This window comes from Dermacentor albipictus, chromosome 1 (assembly GCF_038994185.2).
Source record: "Dermacentor albipictus isolate Rhodes 1998 colony chromosome 1, USDA_Dalb.pri_finalv2, whole genome shotgun sequence".
Lineage (NCBI taxonomy): Eukaryota > Metazoa > Arthropoda > Arachnida > Ixodida > Ixodidae > Dermacentor > Dermacentor albipictus.
The window spans coordinates 155291628-155311073 of NC_091821.1; the positions used below are offsets into that span (position 1 = coordinate 155291628).

The 19446-nt window shown below is 42.6% G+C and overlaps 1 protein-coding gene across 1 annotated transcript in view; it reads right to left on the bottom strand.

Moving 5' to 3' along the window:
- The window catches only part of LOC139051003 (importin-4-like), a 113796-nt gene that overhangs the window by 61633 nt on the left and 32717 nt on the right, over positions 1-19446 (bottom strand). Inside the window, exons 10-13 of the mRNA XM_070527983.1 lie at positions 15500-15583; positions 12801-12947; positions 9216-9269; positions 1317-1426 (exon numbers count right to left, since the gene is read on the bottom strand). Coding sequence (XP_070384084.1) covers positions 1317-1426; positions 9216-9269; positions 12801-12947; positions 15500-15583 — 395 coding nt within the window. The remainder of the gene's footprint in view (positions 1-1316; positions 1427-9215; positions 9270-12800; positions 12948-15499; positions 15584-19446) is intronic.

Here is a 19446-nt window from a genome sequence, read left to right on the forward strand (position 1 = left end):
GCATCCTTCATATTGCCTTCAGTCGAAGTCACATTAGGTAAGGATATCCTCTGTGGTAAGAATATGACAGCCAAAGCACACTGCACCCAGTTACTTCAATATGGTGAGCCTTTCAAATGTATCAGAATTTGGGCTTGTTGGTTCATCATCTTGAAGCATGAACAGCGTCAAACAAAATGACAACAGGCTGTGTATGCTCTTTTCTTCTATGTACTAGTATATGAGTGTTAAGTAATTTGGCAATTACATTACATTAACCTAAACCAACTCTGAAATTTTTTTTTTAATGCATTTCAAATAAACAGGTGCATCGTATACAGAATGCTGTGGTGATCATCTTCAGCGAATGTGGCAGTGTTATGTGCTGCGGGGACATCACAAATTAAAAGCACAATCCTGTGCTCCTCTCCTGGCCTTTCCGGTGCTTTTCGGAGCATGGTGATGTCAACAGGGTGCTCCAGATAATGTCACCAGCGGTAAACGGTGTCGAATGGTTGGACAAGTGCCGACTGTGTGTTTAGAGAATGGAGGGGGATCTGGCCATTGTGGGCCACTGAACCTTTTACAAAGCTTCTATTCAGTCAGTGCCTCATGGAGGGTGATTAATGGCAGACAATGAAGGAGCCTTTCTTCTGGTGTGGTTATGCCACCTGTAGCTTTCCCTGTGCAGCATGAAGTTGGTGAGAGTATGACACGAGGATGCGGCGAGTAGGAAACTGCAGTAGCCACATGGTCATTTGTCAAATGCCTGTAACCTTGCTATTACTGCACCACTTAAAAAAACTCTTTTGGTTGTATGTTCATTGCAGACTAGTACACATGAAGCCGCTATATAACTCATTTTTGAGCTGATGGTGGTTTAGAGGCTCTTTAAAGTTCTTAAAGGACAATATTTACAATATTTATGCCCTGTAAGCACCAGTAAAAAATAAATTTCATGCACAGAGTGGTTTGGGTTCCTTCAAAATAACTAAACTCCAAGTCATATGTTTAGTTTATATATATTAACTAGAGAGGGACAATGGTGCATTGATTTAAAACATGATAATGGTATGGTTCTAGCACAGCACCTAGAATGTTCCATTTGCTACTAACGTCAAACAACCAAATGTGTTGGGAGCTTCGTTCTTCAGAGGTAGAATATCACAATTATTGATCATGTATGTGGTATTCCTAAATCCTACGGTAAAAATTTGTTAAATATAGAAACAAGTATGTTGGGCAGACTGGTCAAAACTCTGTTGCCTACCCACAAATGCATGTAGATACACAAATTATTCATCCACGGCTCCCTAAACAACAAAATTCCCACTCACTTTTGTCGAATGGCTTCTGAGCACCCCTCAGCAATCACAGCAATGGCAAGATAGGCAGCCCGTCTTTGGGAGGCCTTTTCACTTTTCACATACTTGTCAACATGCTGAAACTGCATTTCACCAAAGAATCAGAACCATTAGTGCCAGTTGGAATAATGCAGACACCTCAATAAACACTTACAACATGTGGAATAATTTTTAGCCACAGAAGAAATAAGTATAGCACTGAAAAAAGTATTTTATTCTGCCTCTATTTTATGATGAAAAATCATGCCCCCCTTTCCCTTTTCTTTCTCTCGTTAGTTTGCCAAGCGAGAGTACAGGGAAAAAAAAAAAAGATTATTCTACATTGTTTTCAGAGGTGAAATCTAGTGGGAAACAGTACTGTTAAATCAGATCTGTTTAGTTTATTTCATACTGAACATTCTAAATATTGAGGCAAAGCAGAAACAACAAATTAGTAGTGTAATTTAAACAACTACAGAAGAAATTGTGAAGGTAATGTAAGGCATATAAGGCAACTTGCTTGTGAGGCAAATATAGTTGATCCTGGTTATATATAACTCGAATATATCGAATTACTGTCTATATCATAACATTGTAAAATCCTCTCGAAAATCCCATGCAAAAGTATTGTAGTGTACTACGTGTACATCAAACTCTCGTTCACCACCCCATTTGATATAACGAACGCTGCAATGCACCGTGCTCATGCAAGTACTCTTCTCCTAATGGAGACGCAATCTCTTCTAATGTCATCGGAAATATTTAATCCCGACAAATTTGAAACAGCCCTGTTTTGGCAGATGCTGTCAAGCAACAAATTGAATCTAATGGGCAGTACTTGCCATGGAGGAAAAGTGAGCAGGGTGCCCTCAGTTTTGCTCGCTGCACATATAGATGGCTCACGCTAACTGTGACCGTTCATTATTGGCAAGAGTAGATTGCCATTATGCTTCAAAAACACAAAAGGTCTCCTGGTCTGATAAACGTTCCACAACAAAGTGTGGATGACACTCAATCTTTTCATTGAGTGGGCGCTGGGGATGGCATGCTTAACTAGAGATGCTGTGCTGCTGGGTTTGTTTTGTAAATAAGGGCTTTCCGCAAATGGCACTTTAGGACTCTGTGAGCGGCCAAAACGAATCCAACCCCTACCTCCATTTGGATGGATCTTTACATTACAGTTTGAATTTAACAAAACCACCACACGCCACATCTGCACTTTGTGGAAAGACCATTGCGCCGGCGGCGTGCAAGAGTCATCGCTGTGTGATCCGCAGGTCAACGCTCAAGGCGTTGCATTTGTGCTCGCTCGCTTACATGTAAGTGGGAACGAACTTGGCTGTTCTGCAAGCTGAAAGCAACTTTCGAAACTAACAGCGTGTACATAGTATTGGCAGTCCCTGATGACGGGACCAGAGGCCGAGAATGAAGGGACATACCGGTCACGAGGTGTTGAAGCACTGAGCGGCATGCGAGAGACATGCAGATTTTTTTGGCCGTTGAGAAGTAAGAATGACTGATATTAACAGGAAGTGGGCTCCAAAAATTTGGAGGATGCTTAAGCTTCACCTTTAAGAGTGGAATGCGATAGCATTCAAAGATCCCTGACTGCTTCTCACGCTTCCCGGCAACTGGAGCGTATGTAACCGTAATGTTTACTGGGAAATGCTGGCCGTGAACGCTATGCACGATGTTGGACTTTATGGTAGAAACACAGCCTCTTGCGTGGGCTCGATGCGGCAGTGGTGAGTGCCAGCTGGAGGTACTGCAAGGAACCGGGCGTGCCGGCACGCGCAAATGGCAGATGCTGCGGCCAGTCTGTGAATTGTAGAAACGCTAGAAAAGGGGTTTCTCTGAGTTTTCACGTAACAGAATTATGTTTTCAGTTAAATTACAAGCCGAGAGCTATCATGTCTGTAGGTTGTAACTCGCAGTTTACCATTTTTCCACGTATTTTAGTTCTAGAAATTCAATTAGTTTAGTAAATTCCTGGTGTCACATGGAGGACCTGGGTATGGGTGGTTCGAAAATCTTTTAGCCGAAACAACATCAGACACCGGATTTTCTGCGACACGGGCTCCTTAACGCTATCACGTTAAAATACGACACAATGGTCTGCCTGGCTCGTTGCTCATGTATGACGATCAGCCACTTAAACAGTACATGGTTGGTATTGTAATGGATATGCGGCCGGGCACTGTTACGTGCAACTCGCAGTACAAGTTGCTGATGGCAGCGGGGCATGTATCGATACAGGCTAGTCTTGCTTCCACAGTGCATCTATTTCTATCTTATCTTGAATAAAAATGTGCAACAAGCATTTTGATGCATGCAAGGCACACTACAGTTTCACGCCCGGGTGATGCAGGGTTTTAAGGTTAGCATTGTGATCAGTACCTATAGTGAAAACACATTATCCGTAGGACATCCGAATCATGTCCCTATGTCCGTCCACTGTTTCAAACACAAATAGGACATCCACCAAACATCCAGTTTTGGATATCCTGCCACAATGCCGCAAGGATATCGCACACGGACCTGTTTTAGATATCCTACCATGGATGTCCTAAGGTTATCCTACAAGGACCTTTTTCAGCATACATGTGAATACTTTTCCACTAATTGAGGCTTCGTCCGAGTTTCCTTGTAAAAGAATTATGTTTCCTCGCGTGTCAGAATTAAAATCTGAATTCATCATGTCTGCAGCTTGTGTGTACGTCACCCTTTACAAATTTTCTGACGTTATTGCTTTTACAAATTGTTCTTGATGTGCGGGTGCTCTGCCCGTTGTATCGTAACACTTTGTATGCTGCAACCGTAATTGATATTATAGCAAACACTGTGCAAAAGGCCCTGGCATTTGTTTGTTAAATGTATGCGGCATGGCCCCATGACATGAAAAGTGCAGCCAAACAAACATCTAAGGCATGTCTGCAGGACGTATTCAACATATCCCCAAGACTTCCATGTTCTGGCAGTGGTTGTCTATAGGATATACGTAGGACGTCAATGTTGTTACTGGGATATATCAAAAACCATTCCGCCGCGCGAGCGACTTGCACTGTTCATGAACAATAAATAAGACAACTTTTGTGCATTTGACTCGGCCTTGGAGAAGCAAATAAATAAGTTCCTGCTTTTAACGATCTCAGGAAACTGTCCCAAGACGTGTGGAGATATCAGATAAGCTTGAGATAGGCATATGTTATATTTCAAACTATCAGTATATCAAATTATATTACGATCCCCTTTGAGTTCAGTATATACAGGATCAACTGCACAAGGCACATCTATTGCTGCGAGGCAGCAGAAGACTGCAGCATTAGGCTGGCACTAATGAAGAAGAGACAGAGACCGCGATGGTGTTGTATGGGAATAGTCTTCAGCATGAGGATTTTGGGTGCTCCAACCAGTCGGCGAGGTCTGGTGGCTCCAGCAGTGCCGTGCAATGTGCCCAACTCGAGGGCACGCAATACTTATTGGGCGGTCGATCTGGTGTCCTCTACTCAGTGGGGTGGAATGGAACAGCGGAATGTGGTCGGTGTTTGGAGCGTTCACAGTGCCGACAGAGGAGAATCCTAGATTAGTGACATTCTGGTAACGGCTTGAATCAAGGAAACCATAGGCTGGTTGGCAGTTGAGACAATGGGCACAAGAGGGGCTCACTGTTTTTATTTCACGACGAATGATACATGTCAAAGTGTCCGAAGCTGGTGATTGCAAAGTAAGTGGTGGTACTTTGCATGATGATGATGCCGTAGTACTGGGGAGTTTGGTGAATTGCTGGGTAATACAGCAGAATTTTGCATGTTCAAATCACCGACACACTTTGACAATAGCATCCACAGTAGCACAGTTCCTGCATACCAAGAGGTTGAATGCGTCATCAGCGATACCTTTGAGGATGTGCCCGATCCTGTTCGCTTCAGACATTGTCAACTTTATGGCAAAGCACTAAATATCCTGAATATATGAAATGCATGATTCAGTCAATGTCTGCTTGCGAGTCAAGTTCTTTTTTAGTGGCTAGCTGACAACCCAAGGGCTAGCCAAACAAGTCATTCAGTTTTTTTTTGCATAGGTCCCAGCTGGCCAGGTCGTTCTCATGCGTCTCGTACCAGACGCGCGCGATTCCTTTTAGATAAAATACTAAATTTGCCAGCATAAGCATATCGTTCCCCCTGTTCTGTTTGCTGACATGCTCATACCACGAGGTCCAATCCTCGACGTACAAGTCATCTGTGCCATGAAAGGTGCCTGGATCTTGTGCAAGCAACAAGATGACAGAAAGTGGAGATGGCTGCTGGGTGTTTTTATTTTTCATTTTGTGCAACAATATGCTGCAGTTTCCCTCAATTTCCATACGAAAGTTTTCCTAAGCAAGCATAGTTGGTTATGCCTTGCACCATTATAGAAAAAGTCAAAATCAGCAGACCAGAATTTTTGACAGCGGCATGATTCAAGCGTTTATATGTTGTTTTGGAATTACAACATGCTTAGGAACTAGCCAAGTGGTGAATGTCAAGCTGCACTGTTGAATAATTATGCATAAGCGGTAATACAATTTGCCCTTTCTTTATTGTGTTTCAATTTGTTATGATGGTACTAACGTTAAGGTTTCACTTGAAGGTAATGTGTAACAGTGATACAGTAGAACCTCGTTAATTCAAACTCCAAGAGAACCGTAAATTTATTTGAATAAAACGTAGTTCAACTAAGGAGAGCCCCTTAAAATACAGTGCCTGATCAATGGTGCGGTACAGAGCTCAAAACCAAAGCCATCACTGCGTCTGGCACTGAAAAAGTTCCTCCATCAGCGTGCCATGACATGTGCCGGAAGAAGCCCACGTTCCTTTAAAGTTCAAGTCTGATAAGATCATGCCTCGCGCTCCATTTGCTGTGGGTGTGAGAAAAAATGTGCGAGGGTGAGCCGAGAAGGATGGTAGCTTGACGCTTGCTGTACTCCCACATGGCCATGTTGGAGACTATCTGATCGAGTGAGCGCTAGGAGGAGAGGAGGTGGGGTCATAAGTGAATGTGGTGTGCATGCGCTGGGGTCTCTTTCTTGCTCCTTTCAAGCCGAATGGGAAAGGAGGGTGTGCATTGCTCTGCTTGCTCCGGTTTGGTTTCGGCTTCCTGCACGTCATTCCTCACCATTTTTACGATTGAACCTTTGCCTTTGGCTCGGGTCTGTTCAAAAAGCGGTGCCTGGGAGTGAGAGATCTTGTTAGAAGTAACGGTCATGCAGTTTCTGGAGTTTGAATTCGCTGGAGTTTTTCACTATTCAAGTAAATAGGACTCTTTCAGGACCAACAGGGTACTAGTTTGAATTATCCTTCAATTGGAATTAAGAGATTTGTAATTATCAGGATTTCACTGCATTTGGCAAAGTTACAATAGTGCTGCTAATTAGCCATCCAAAGTTAATTAGGACCTGGCAAGCACTTCAAAAGCAACCTTTCATGCACCATACCTACAATAGCGGGAACATTTGACTTTTGAATTTGAAAACTAACAGGTCAGGTAAGTATGCAAAAAATTTGAACAACTCGTACTTGAATAAGAAATAGTTTGAACTTCCAAATAATTTAACCCAGCTTGCATGTCAACTGACACCCACATATGGCCCTGTAGCAAACTACAAATTTCTTCAAATGCTATAGCATTATTTAAACAAAATGGATTTCAGTTCTCTTTATAATCTGAAAACTTGCAACATGCACAGTCCTATCAGCACCACTGCTGTGTATGGCATGTGAATGCAAAGCTTCCAGTGCAACACACTTACTATAGCTATCACTTAGCAGAAAAAACATCCAGACACAATAGAAGTGCCGTAGGTGTGACAGTAATGCTACGTAGATATAAACATCTGGACCGATTGTTGTTTACACTGCAAAGTAAAGCAGCCTTCTGTGAATGCATAAGTGAAAACTGCCTCTATTGCTTTTGGATCAGCTCTGGGGGCAGTAGAACTGCTATATTTTGAGCAGGAGTTTCTGTTATGAAGGAGAACTGCTTTTTTGAAGAATCTTGTTAAAAATTCATGTGTCATATACATGCACAAAAAGAAAAGCAGAGAAAAACACACCCCTTATTTAATGGACATTACTTAACTGTGTCCAGCAACTTCAATGTTAAAACAATTAAGCTGAAGCACAGCAGAAAAGATCTTGCAACAGGTGCAAATGATACATGTAGCAGATTAGCAGGTTGAGCAAAGTACCAAGGCTGTTCACTGGCTTTCTAATTGGCATCCATTCCTTCACATCATGGTGTACAGGTAATGTCTTTTGCAAAGAATAACAACTGCAAAACCTGTAAGATGGCTTTCCCTCACGATAGGAGACTAAGACAACATGGCAACACTTGCTGGTCATCCTTGGAGAGATGTAGTGTTTGACTACCTTATCATGGTGTAATAGTGATGATCTAAGCTAAGTGGATCATCACTAGCACAGTGGAAATGACAGCGTATAACAGGGTTTTTAGGAATGCTCTATCACATGTAAGGCGTGTATGTTTGACTGGCAGCACCTCAGAAGGTGACAAGGTATTTGAAGTGCAGCATATACTTTGAACAATGAATCTTTACCAAGCTGACAAAGGAAGCACCAAGATAAATGGAAATGGATATTACCAAAACATGACATAAAATTGCCGAGTGGCACACAATGTCCAAGCTACCTTACTGCCCAAGGAGCAGCGTTTTTATATACCAGGTGCATTTGTAGATTCAAGATTGCCAGAAGTTCCTAAAGAGCAATAAAAAAATAATTTTTTTTTTGATACCAGAATACTGGAATCGATGGACATCCAAAAAGATCTGATCAGTTCTAGTTTTTTTAAGATATGTCAATTTTTAATTACTGCAGTTTGACAGCTTTTAACAATTTAAGGTTTGCTGCTGCAGATGATTTGCTGTGGTATCAGTATTCAAAATACATGGAAATCCTTGCAATTTGGCAGCGTTTGACAATTCAGGGTTTGCTGCTACTGATGATTTGTTGTGGCATCAATATTCAAAATACATGAAAAGCCCTTCCTCTAAGCCCTGTAGCATGAGGAAACCTCACTTTTTCCCATGGAAAACTAGAACTGAGTGCCTAGGAAGCTTATGAAACCCCATGTGCGAGAAATGTCAGCATGGTCTGTATTACACTAGCCAACCAATTCTTTATTTTTAAGTAGTGAGTCTGCCTTGCAGAGCTTGCCTCTGTCACTGATGTATCCAGACAACAATTGTCACTAGCTGCACGGCTGACCTTGTCAAGAGCTTTGCTTGGCAGCACATCGCATTATGCCCTGTTCCTTAGGCCGAAAGTCCCTCGCCTCCACAGACTTCACTACTTCTGTGTGCCCGCCATATAATAGGAAACAATGACTGCAGCCTTTTCGACTGTTTAAGTTAATACTATAAAAAAGTGCCCGACAGTAAACGCTTGCTTGGTCACATATAGTGTGCATGCGTGTGTGAGCATGCGCATGCACAGTCGTCAAGGTAGGTTGTGGGTTTGGATGCAAAAACTTCTTTCTTCACATAGGCCTGAAGAAAAAAATTCAAGGGGCAACAAATCTGGCAATTTTGTGGCCAGGTGACATATCTGCTTCATTTTATCCACCGGTTCAGAAAGTTTTGATTGAGAAACTGATCACTTTGAGCAACTCAGACACTACACCGTTCAAAACATAGCTGATGTATTTGCTCGCTGTTCTACTGATAACGTATGGACTGAGAATACAATGTTTGAAAAATTCTACACCATACGTTAACTGCCCATCACTTGGTGCATGTGTTGGTATAGCTAATGTGGGTCGCTATTAATTCTTATCGACATCTAATTTCACCAACGTATTTTCAGTCTCAAGAGTTCACAAAAACAGGGAACCCACCAGAGGAGGCAGCAGCTTTTCTGGAGGAAGGTGGAGGGCCATGGTGTCAATGAGCTGTAATCATAAGGAAACATGTTAAAGAAAGAAGCAGATGCACCATCTATATCAACAGAATAGTCAAACCTTAAAGGGACCCGAAACGTTTTTGACGATTTTGTACAAACGTACCGAGTCGTTAGAGTAGGTACTTCTGATCATTAATTGACGCATCTAAGTGCTCCGCGTAAAGCCTGTAATTTATTATAAGGCTTTAAAAATGTACATCACTGCCGATCGCAGCCCTTGCTTGCCATCAGCCGCCCCTCCCATATGATGTAAATCGCCCAATTGACGTCAATAGGGTGAGCTATCCGATTTGCTGCCCAGGGCGCGTCATTGATCATTTTTCCACCGTTATGGTGAACAAATGTTGTTCATAATAGTTCGAATGGGAGTTAATTTGTTTCTATAAAAAGAATAACAGAAAGAGAATGCACAATAACAATTTCTCACTATACTTAAGCACTTCCGGCACACAGCAAGCGTCGTCTGCTTGTGTTACAATGTGCTCCATTTTGACGAGAGCTCCGTGGTCAGAGTCGGTCTCAGCCTTTTCGCGAGCACTATGGTTCGACTTTGTTGCGTTGTGGAATGCAAACGTAGTGACTGACAATATGTCAAGCTGCAACATCGTGTCCCTCTGCAAGGCAGCAGACGAGCGGACTGGCTGCAGCACATCGGACTACCGCTATCCGATCAGCGCCAGGATTTGCCTGTTTGAGGCCGTCACTTTACACCAGAAGATTACTAACGCAATAGCGTTTCGCGAGTCTAGTATTAGGGTAAACGCAAGCACAAGGGGACAGGGCCTGGCCGTTTGACCGTGTCGTTTCAGGGGATGTGCAGAAGCGCAATGTGAATGGTCTGCGTGGTGCAGCCACCTGATGGAACAGAGCTCAACCACACACAGCAGCAGTCACGAAATGTATTCTTTTTTGCTGCTGGTGTAAATTTTTCACAGGAGTGTAATTGTTAGCACATTGTTTTTGTACATGCTTAAAATGTTTTACACTTGGTTAGAGCAATATTAGCGCTTGTTTGGCTGGTTAAGCTCTGCGCCAACAGGTGGCTGGACCATGCAGACTGATCAGGCCGCTCACGTACATCTAGCTAAAGTTCCTTCATCAGCTTGAATTTATGCCTCCACGCATCCGTCGAAATGCCCAGCTCGCCTGTGGTTACCACAATACTAGACACGTTCGGCGCTGCGACAGAATGCTCGCAATGCACGCTGCTTCGATAGCTCTCGCTTGGGGTTGACTGCCAAGCAGCTGGCGGAGAGTTTGGAGAGGCTTTGCGAGCTTGCCCCTAGAGAACCGGAAGTCGACGACATGACGTGCCATCATGACGTAGAGCCAGTGAAAGCGGAGCTTAGCCCCGATCACTCGGCGAACAAGTTGAGGAGAAAATGCATGACTATGGAGGAGGGTAACTTGCAATTGTCTGTAGCTCTCTTAATATGAGACACTTCGGTGTGAATGATTAACTTTAGGTGCACCCTACGCATCTACAAAATTTGTCCGAACCGTTTCAGGGGCCCTTTAATATAACATGGATACAGTAAAACCTCATTTATTCGGATTTCATGGGATTGAAAGAAATGTCCGAATTAAACGAATGTCTAATTATTGAGGGTATCAAGAAAACAATAAACAAATGCTCACTACATCAACATGCTTTTATTTACTGAGTGAATCAGCAAATACTGTTTCTATTTTGCACAAAAGCAGTGCAGAACCTGCAATCCTTGTCATCTCACAGTGGCAAAGGCCTCACAACTTCCTTCACAGTGCAGCTGCTGTGCGAGTCTTTATCGGAGATACGCTTTTCACTGCCGCGCGCACATCTCAATTATTTTTTAGCCAGTGGGCTGGTAGCCAACAGGTCATCCATTTATTGCGATTTAGCCGGTGCGCTTCATCCTCGACAGCTTTGCACAGAGTTAAAACGAAAATATTGTTTGCCGCAACCGCTGCGGCCGGAGCCGCGGCCGCTATTGACGTGAACATGGATGGCAGCCTTGTGGTCCTTAAGCCACGCGGCCAACACACGCACTTAGTCAAAACAAAACTACTGTTTGATGCAACAATTGCAGACAAAACCACGATCGCTACAGACGCGATGTTGTATAGCGACTACACAGTTATCCTATTTATTTGAATCTAGGCCGATAGTCTTTTTCAAACAATAATATACCAAACTCTAGGGTCAGCTTAGATTTGAGGATGTTGAAAAACATATCAGTTTGTAACTGAAAACAATAAATATGGTACATAGCTAACGCCATCTAGAAAAGTCAGTATCACAGTCGCTACTAGCTGCACCAGTAGCTAACTGAAGTACACGAGCGACGTTGCCAGTTTGACCTACGTCGTACCGGCGGCTCAAGATGTATGTATACCGGTTGTGAACATGTCAAACGCAGTTGCTAACTGATTTTTCAGACTTCCAAGTAGAACAATCTCCTACCCCTAGGGCCAATGTAAAAGACAAACGAAATTTCCAACACCATATGAAGTGCTACTCAGTTCTTAGTGCATTATCCTGTTTTTGATGCTGAAAACATAGCGACGGTGAACAAAGTTGTCCCCACGGCACCAAACCACAACTTTGGTTGCAGACTCCCAATAAAACGCCACTAGTAAGGCCACACGATAAAGACAGCAAGGCTGTGACGAAAACATGCCAATGGTCGGAGAAGTGATTAGCAAGAAGCCATCGCGGGAAGTTTGCTGTCAATAAGTTTGCCTCTGTAGACCTCACTGGTGACCGAGCGTGAAATCACACGTGACGATTGGACTGATGACTGAGCAGAAGGGTTTGGGCCAGACTTGTACATAACGAATGACATGGAATTATTACTTGTAATAGATTAGTTTTTAGTAATTTTGTAATTAAACATCTTTTTTTCACTTGGTAATGCTCACTGTAATTCAATTGCTTTTTTCGGTAATGAATTACATGTAAACAGTTACATTTTTGAAGAAACAAACTCTGACAGGCGTCGCAGCTTTGAGGGAATACCGAAGGTATTTTCCTGTCGGACCCGGCTTCAGTATAACGAGGTTCAATTGCATGTGCCTTAAAAATGTGAAATAAAGTCTTCGAAATATTGTCAGGAGCTGAGTATTTGTGAAAGCTCAGAAAAACTCCACTGTGAATGCATGTGTTTTGAGTACAATTAGGTTTCTGACTTTACAGTTTGTTTTGGATGAAAAACTTGCAGGTGTTTATTGGCATTTAAAAAAAAATCCAAGCATCTAAGTCTGCTCGCTGCCTTAGGAGAAAAAAAAAAAAGCCCTATCAGTTGACAAAAAGTGAAACAACACATAGATAGGAATAAACAGAAAAATTTGAACGTGAGCTTGTGCACACTCTTGGTGCACATCAGAAAAATGTCAATAGTATTACTAATAATGGCAGGACAGCACAAAAACTGTAAAGCAATGAATTAACCAAAGAAATCTACTTGGGACTAATGAAATAGTGTGACATATTGTACGTTCATAAAATGCCTTCTTCTGTCTCCCAAAAATGCCAGCGTACCTGGGCAGCGCAGGCAGATGGAGACTGGCAGGACTGCTCATCTTCCTCTTCATCTTCAACATGGTCAAGGTCACCAGCTGACACTTCCTCCATAATGGGGAAGAGCACATCCAGCAGCTCCGGAATCAGTTTGTGCTTCACAACTGCCTGCACACAACCAGCAATGATTGAAAACACAATCCTCCACAGTAAAAAACACCAAAACAATAATGTAACCACGTTGGGGGAGAGACAGAGTAAATTTAATAAATCTTGAAGATGGCAGCACTTCTATATGCAGTGCTCATTGCTTCAGATAGGATTGATTACAGAACACACCTGAGCTTTGGTAATGTAACGAATTTATTTCGACTCCTTCCGTGCTTCATCAGTGCTCCAAGTGGTGCCTTGCCTATGTCATCACCAGAATCAGCCGATCGTGGCCAATGGACGGTAACAAAGGAATAGAACTTAGTGAAAGTCATCCTTACATTATACTGGCCCTAATTACAACCAAGTGGTGCTTTGCCTGTGTCATCACCAGAATCAGCCAATCGTGGCCAATGGATGGTAAGAAAGGAATATAACAAGTGAAAGCCATCCTTACATTATACCGGCCCTAATTACAACTAGAAAGTGAAGCTTAGAACGAAAGAAAGCTGAGCTAGTTGGTAAGGATTCATTATGCGAGAAAGAGGTGAGGTGTGCAGACAGGACACAAGAGTAGAGAAGTAGACAACACGAACGCAGACTATCAACTGAAGGGAGCACTGAGACGAAAAAAGAAAGAAGACACAAAACTCGTCTGCACAAGCTCAGGAATGGTATCACTACGTGTCAGTCGGGTACATGTGCCGGTCTACATGAGAGATAACTGTTGAGGCACTTAATCTCTTCCTTATGTAATGTAATCGAAGGCTGACTCATGCACGCACTTCCACCATTATAGATATGCCATGCCTCTACCATAAAACGCGTGTCTTCATTCTTATGCCTGTACAATATCGCGCATTCATCTAACTTTGGTGTGCAGTTACAATCTTGGCAATGTAGGGAAAGATTAGAAGGCGATCCACCGGTTCCATTAGCCTCTGATTGATACACCGTCCCGTTTGCTCTACGTACAAATGACTGTCGTATGGGTGTGTTTTATAAAATTCCCCTTAGCTGTGGCCAGTTCTATGTAGTTCTATGTCTATATATATATATATATATATATATATATATATATATATATATATATATATATATATATATATATATATATATATGTATATATACAGAGAAATGCAGTATACAATATACAGAGAATGTACAGATAATTCGAATTTATGGATAATTCGAACTGTACGATTTGGTCCGGCCAAGCTCCACAGAAGTCTATGTATAAAAAAGTCCGTTAATTCGAACGCGAGAAGGTTCCCTCACAGATAATTCGAACTACGCTCGCCTGGCACACGGCCAGAGAAATGCGCTTGTGCCTACACACAAGGCTGTATTGCCTCCTAAACGGAGAGAACGGCGAGAGAAGGCAAAATCGGAAAAAAATCTAACCGACGCGGGTTCAGCCAGAAAGAAGGCAGCGGCAGCTGCCGCCTCTCCGTTCTACGTAACCTCCGAGACTTCTTGCCCGTTGCGAATCTCGGAGGCTTTGCAAATCTTGTACAGCTGCTAATGTTGTGCAGAGATGGCACGGCAAGCGCCAAAACACAGCGCATCAAGTACGTCGCAGCTGTGCTTGCAATCAAGAACCAACGAATCAGGGCCTTCGCCACCTTCACATGTTCGGCGTCTTTGTCTCGGCAGTCTTCATCGGTTGTGTACCTCTGTTTTCAGCTTAGGAGGTATCGGCCGTCGTGATTCATTGTGATGGTGTTAAGCTTCGGCTAACGTTCGTTTCTGTGGACATCGGTGGTGTGGCACAGTCGGACCCAGAGCTTCGACTTGAAGATGGCGTGTGCCTGCGGCACACGCCATCACTTTCTGACACGCCAAATTTCTGACATTCCCTACTGCTTCCAAATCGCAGTGTACTGTTGCTCTCCTTCACTTTCGTTAGTTCGAACTTTCGTTAATTCGAACTGAAGCGGCTTCCTCTTGCGGTTCGAATTAACGAGCTTTTACTGTATATATATATATATATATATATACACAAAAAAAAATGTTGAATATAGGTCACAGCACCAGTCCTCTAAAGGAATACACTGATCAGCATGCTGATCAATTGAATTTATCAATTGAAACAATTGCTGCATTGAAAAAAATAATGCACAATTGTGCAGCTTCTACCTGGAGTTGAGACCACTTCAAATTTCTTGCCACACAGCATGCAGATGTACCTGAACAGGCTTTCCAAAACTGGCTGCCTCACTGTTGAATGCACTGCTGCTTATGGCGGCTAAGTGCATTGTTGATGCTCATCATACCACAAACTTCCAGCTCATTGACAATGCTGATCAAAATCTTGAAAGGAAGCACTGCGAAGTGGCAGTAAAAAAAACCTTGGAGTAGATAGCCTCTTTGATGGCATTTGCATCTGTGCCATCGAGATAAGCTCCCTACTGCCCTTCCCCTTTTCAGTTTTCTTGCTTACATTTTTATGTGTCAACATTCGTCAAGCTTTGCCTTCTGCTGTGAGTCAGACAGAAACCATCACAATTTTTGGTCTCTTTAGAGTTGCATTACTGAGTTAACACTACTAAACAGATGTAAAAAATTACCTTTTTCTTGACGTTGATCATCCAGCTTAAAACGGACATGGCTCGAACACGTAGCACATCTCCTTTTCTCGAGTCACCAGCAATCTGAAAAAGCAGTCGTCACCCTCAAGCCACTTCAAGTACACGAAGGCGTGATATACAGAGTTATGCAAATGCAATAAGGATGAGAACAATACTGTTCTGCATAACGATACTTTATGCTCTTCAAAAGGTCCTTACATTATAAGGCGACTCCAGCGATTCCTCTGGCTCTGAACTCATTTACTGTAACAGCAGTTACACAGCCCAACCCTCCTTGGTGCAAAATTGCTGCAACTTTGTACAATCACCTCCAACTGGATGCAATGATGACAACATGACAACGGTGGTATGACAATGATGGAGGAATGTATGGAAGAGCAGACAGAGCAAACCAAGTTTCAAGGTCTCTCTACTGCTGTTGCAGTAAAGAATCAGACAGAATGTGTAGTTAAATGTTTAGGTAAAAACACTTCCTCGCTCTTAAAGCAGCAAACTATAACTAGAAGACTGAAATTTAAATGAAAGCTATACTTTGGTAAGCTATACTAAGCTTGATTAGTACTCAGGGGACAAATTGCAATGCATGCTCACTGACCTGGACAGGCAAAGTAGAAGGGTGGGTCTGAAAATTAATCTGCAGAAAACTAAAGTAATGTTCAACAGTCTCGGAAGAGAACAGCAGTTTATGATAGGTAGTGAGGCACTGGATGTGGTAAGGGAATACATCTAAGGGCAGGTAGTGACTGAGGATCTGGATCCCGAGACTGAAATAATCAGAATAAAAATGATCTGGGGTGTGTTTGGCAGGCATTCTCAGATCATCAACAGCAGGTTGCCATTATCACTCAAGAAAAAAGTGTATAACAGCTGTGTCTTACCAGTACTCACCTACGGGGCAGAAACCTGGAGGCATACGAAAAGGGTTCTACTTAAATTGAGGACAACACAACGAGCCATGGAAAGAAGAATTATGGGTGTAACATTAAGGGATAATAAGAGAGCAGATTGGGTGAGGGAACAAACACGAGTTAATGACATCTTAGTTGAAATCAAGAAAAAGAGATGGGCATGGGCAGGCATGTAACGAGGGAAGATAACCAATGGTCATTAAGGGTTACGGACTGGATTCCAAGAGAAGGGAAGCGTAGCAGGGGGCGGCAGAAAGTTAGGTGGGCGGATGAGATTAAGAAGTTTGCAGGGACAACATGGCCACAATTAGCACATCACCGGGGTAGTTGGAGAAGCATGGGAGAGGCCTTTGCCTTGCAGTGGGCGTAGCCAGGCTGATGATGATGATGCTTTGGTATAGCTAACAAGTAACAAAATACCTTTACAAAAGATGAAACAATATGACAAGGAGTTCTCGTATGCCTTCATGGCATTGCACCACTGCACTCTCTTTCCTATCATTTTATTTCCTAGAGTGGCAGGGGCTATATGAGGATGGGTGCCTGGGTTATCTCGGGAGTGGCAGTCAAAGGGTTAACTAGGCATGCAAACTCATATCTGGCAACATATGTAGCTGGGTGTTTTAATAAGTTGGTATTTAATTAGAAAGGTGGTGGCTTCATGTTTTGTTGCAAATAGCAAACGTCTGTCTCAATGAAGCCATCGTAGTGAGCAAAACATGCTCCCAGTGCTAAAATGCCAATAGATTTTGAAAAAAAAAAGGCAATGCTACAAAATTCTAACTGCCTCATTAATGAAGTGCTATTTCGTAAACTTAATTTACAGCACCAGAGCAAACAGCAAACACCAGAGCAAAGTGAATTTCTAAGACTGTATAATATTTGAGAATTTTGACAATGAATTGTAGCTACATTTTCTTGTATGAAGAAAAGAAAGAATAGGTTGCCTGAAACTTGAGATATTCACGATTTTCAATCAGCGTTGGTTTTGGAGAACAACAGATAGATTACAATGAGAGTGACTGGTATCTGAGTCATCTAGCGGTTACTTTGGCCCGCGAAAATGCTGGGGTGATGAACACAAACATATCCACACTGTTTTACAGTGTGAAAGTTAACCCCTTAAGGGTCAAAGGCTTAAAGGGACCCTAAAGGCAAATACTAAGTCATGCTAAAGTGATAGATTAGTGCTCAAGAATCTCTAAGGTATCAATATTATTGCGAACAGAGCCTTAATAATCAAGAAATCGAGGTAAATGCAGGACATGATTAGAGACTCCCCTGGGACATTTGAGCACTTGCCCGATGACAAAAGCACTCCTCAGTTAAATTCTGTCATTAGTACTCAACTACTCGTTGCAAAATAACATCCTCGTATTGCATTATAAGATGGAAGAAAATGCTCCTTGTCCAGTTCCATTTCATGCTTAGAAAAAAGAACTAATTGAAATTACCGTTCACAACGACGCAGGCGGTAGAAAGGTTTTGTCTTTGCTTGACTCTGCGCCACCCACGCTTTCGTGTTTCAGTACTTTCCTGATCGCGTTGTGCTACACTGGTTTTGCTGGCTCGCACAACTCGCACAAACTGCAAGCAGCAGAGACTTCAACTTCCATGTGGTGTCCCCGGACACTTGAATAGTCTACACCACCTGACCAAAAAGCAGTTGCAGCGGCGAATCCACCACTCTGTCTTGGCTCAGTGCCGCCATCTGTCGGGTGCCGTTTTACTCACCGACGGCAGCAAAGGGCGGTGATGGCGTATGCGACGTCACCACTCCCCCGGTCTGGTGGCGGGAGATTTGAATTTTGAAAAAAGTATTCGGACCCTTCAGATACAATTTTCTCGTAAACTAAGTATTTTTTTTGGCACGGAACAAGCATTGCGAGGTTTCTGGAAAGGCATTTAACCAATCCACGTTGACTTAGTATTTGCCTTTAGTGTCCCTTTAAATATATGGTGCCGCAAACACGTCCCAAATGGTCAATGCCATATATTTAACGTACCATCTGCATGTTTGAATAACATGCCAATTTTTCAACTCTCTGTTGCTCAGCAAGTACTGCCACCCTATGTGGATACAATCATTTTTTTTCTCTGTAATCTATTGGTTTTGATTCCAGAGCTTGTTCATGCCAGTTCATCTGTGACCACTCGTGCATCCCCACGTGCATGCATGTGCAGTGGTTAGTTTTGGTTTCGTCTTGCAGGGTGTTTTCATTTATCTATAAAAGGTGCTCATTTGTTCATTGCTCAAAGTGGTGCGATTACATCTGTTCACAGGTGGGCGCTGGTATTACAAACAATGCCACTGTAAACAAACAATGTTGCCATGCTTGCATTTATTTTCCTGAGACTCGCGAGAACCAAGTGCCCCTCTTTAGTGATGGGATGAAGGATTACTGCAACTTTCTGAGTCGTTTGGTTTTCACAACCATCGAGTTTTCTCGCATGCTCTCACATACGTGGTTCGATTAGGCTACATGGACGTGCACACCAGTTGCTCTTCTGCAAGTGAGTCGAGCGATGATTCCTTTGATGCGAACTACTGCTTAAGTGCCGAATTGGAATATATCTATCCCAGTGTATCTACTTCTTTAATCTTATTAGAAGTATTTATGGAAGCCTATCTGTATTCATGAATAAACAATGCATGTTTACCTATAGGAAATAGTTTTTGTCATTCTAATCTGTTAACTATCTTTCTAATATGAATCTACTTCTCGACCAGCGAGATGTCATCAAATTACCGATTTACTCGATTCTAATGCGCCCTCGATTGTAATGAGCATCTATTTTCCGTGAAAAAAAAAAATCATAAAAAAAGGGTACAATATTCCACACCTCGTGCTTTCATATAGAAATACAAAAAAAAAAAAATTATTCCCAATACACTAAAGTTGCGATGAATAAAAACACAAATGGAAGCGGTGTACCTCGCCACCAAGATTTTCACTGCGCCGGTACGAGTCGCGTGGGGCAATAGATATCGCTCATCGTCGCTGTCAAACAACTCCT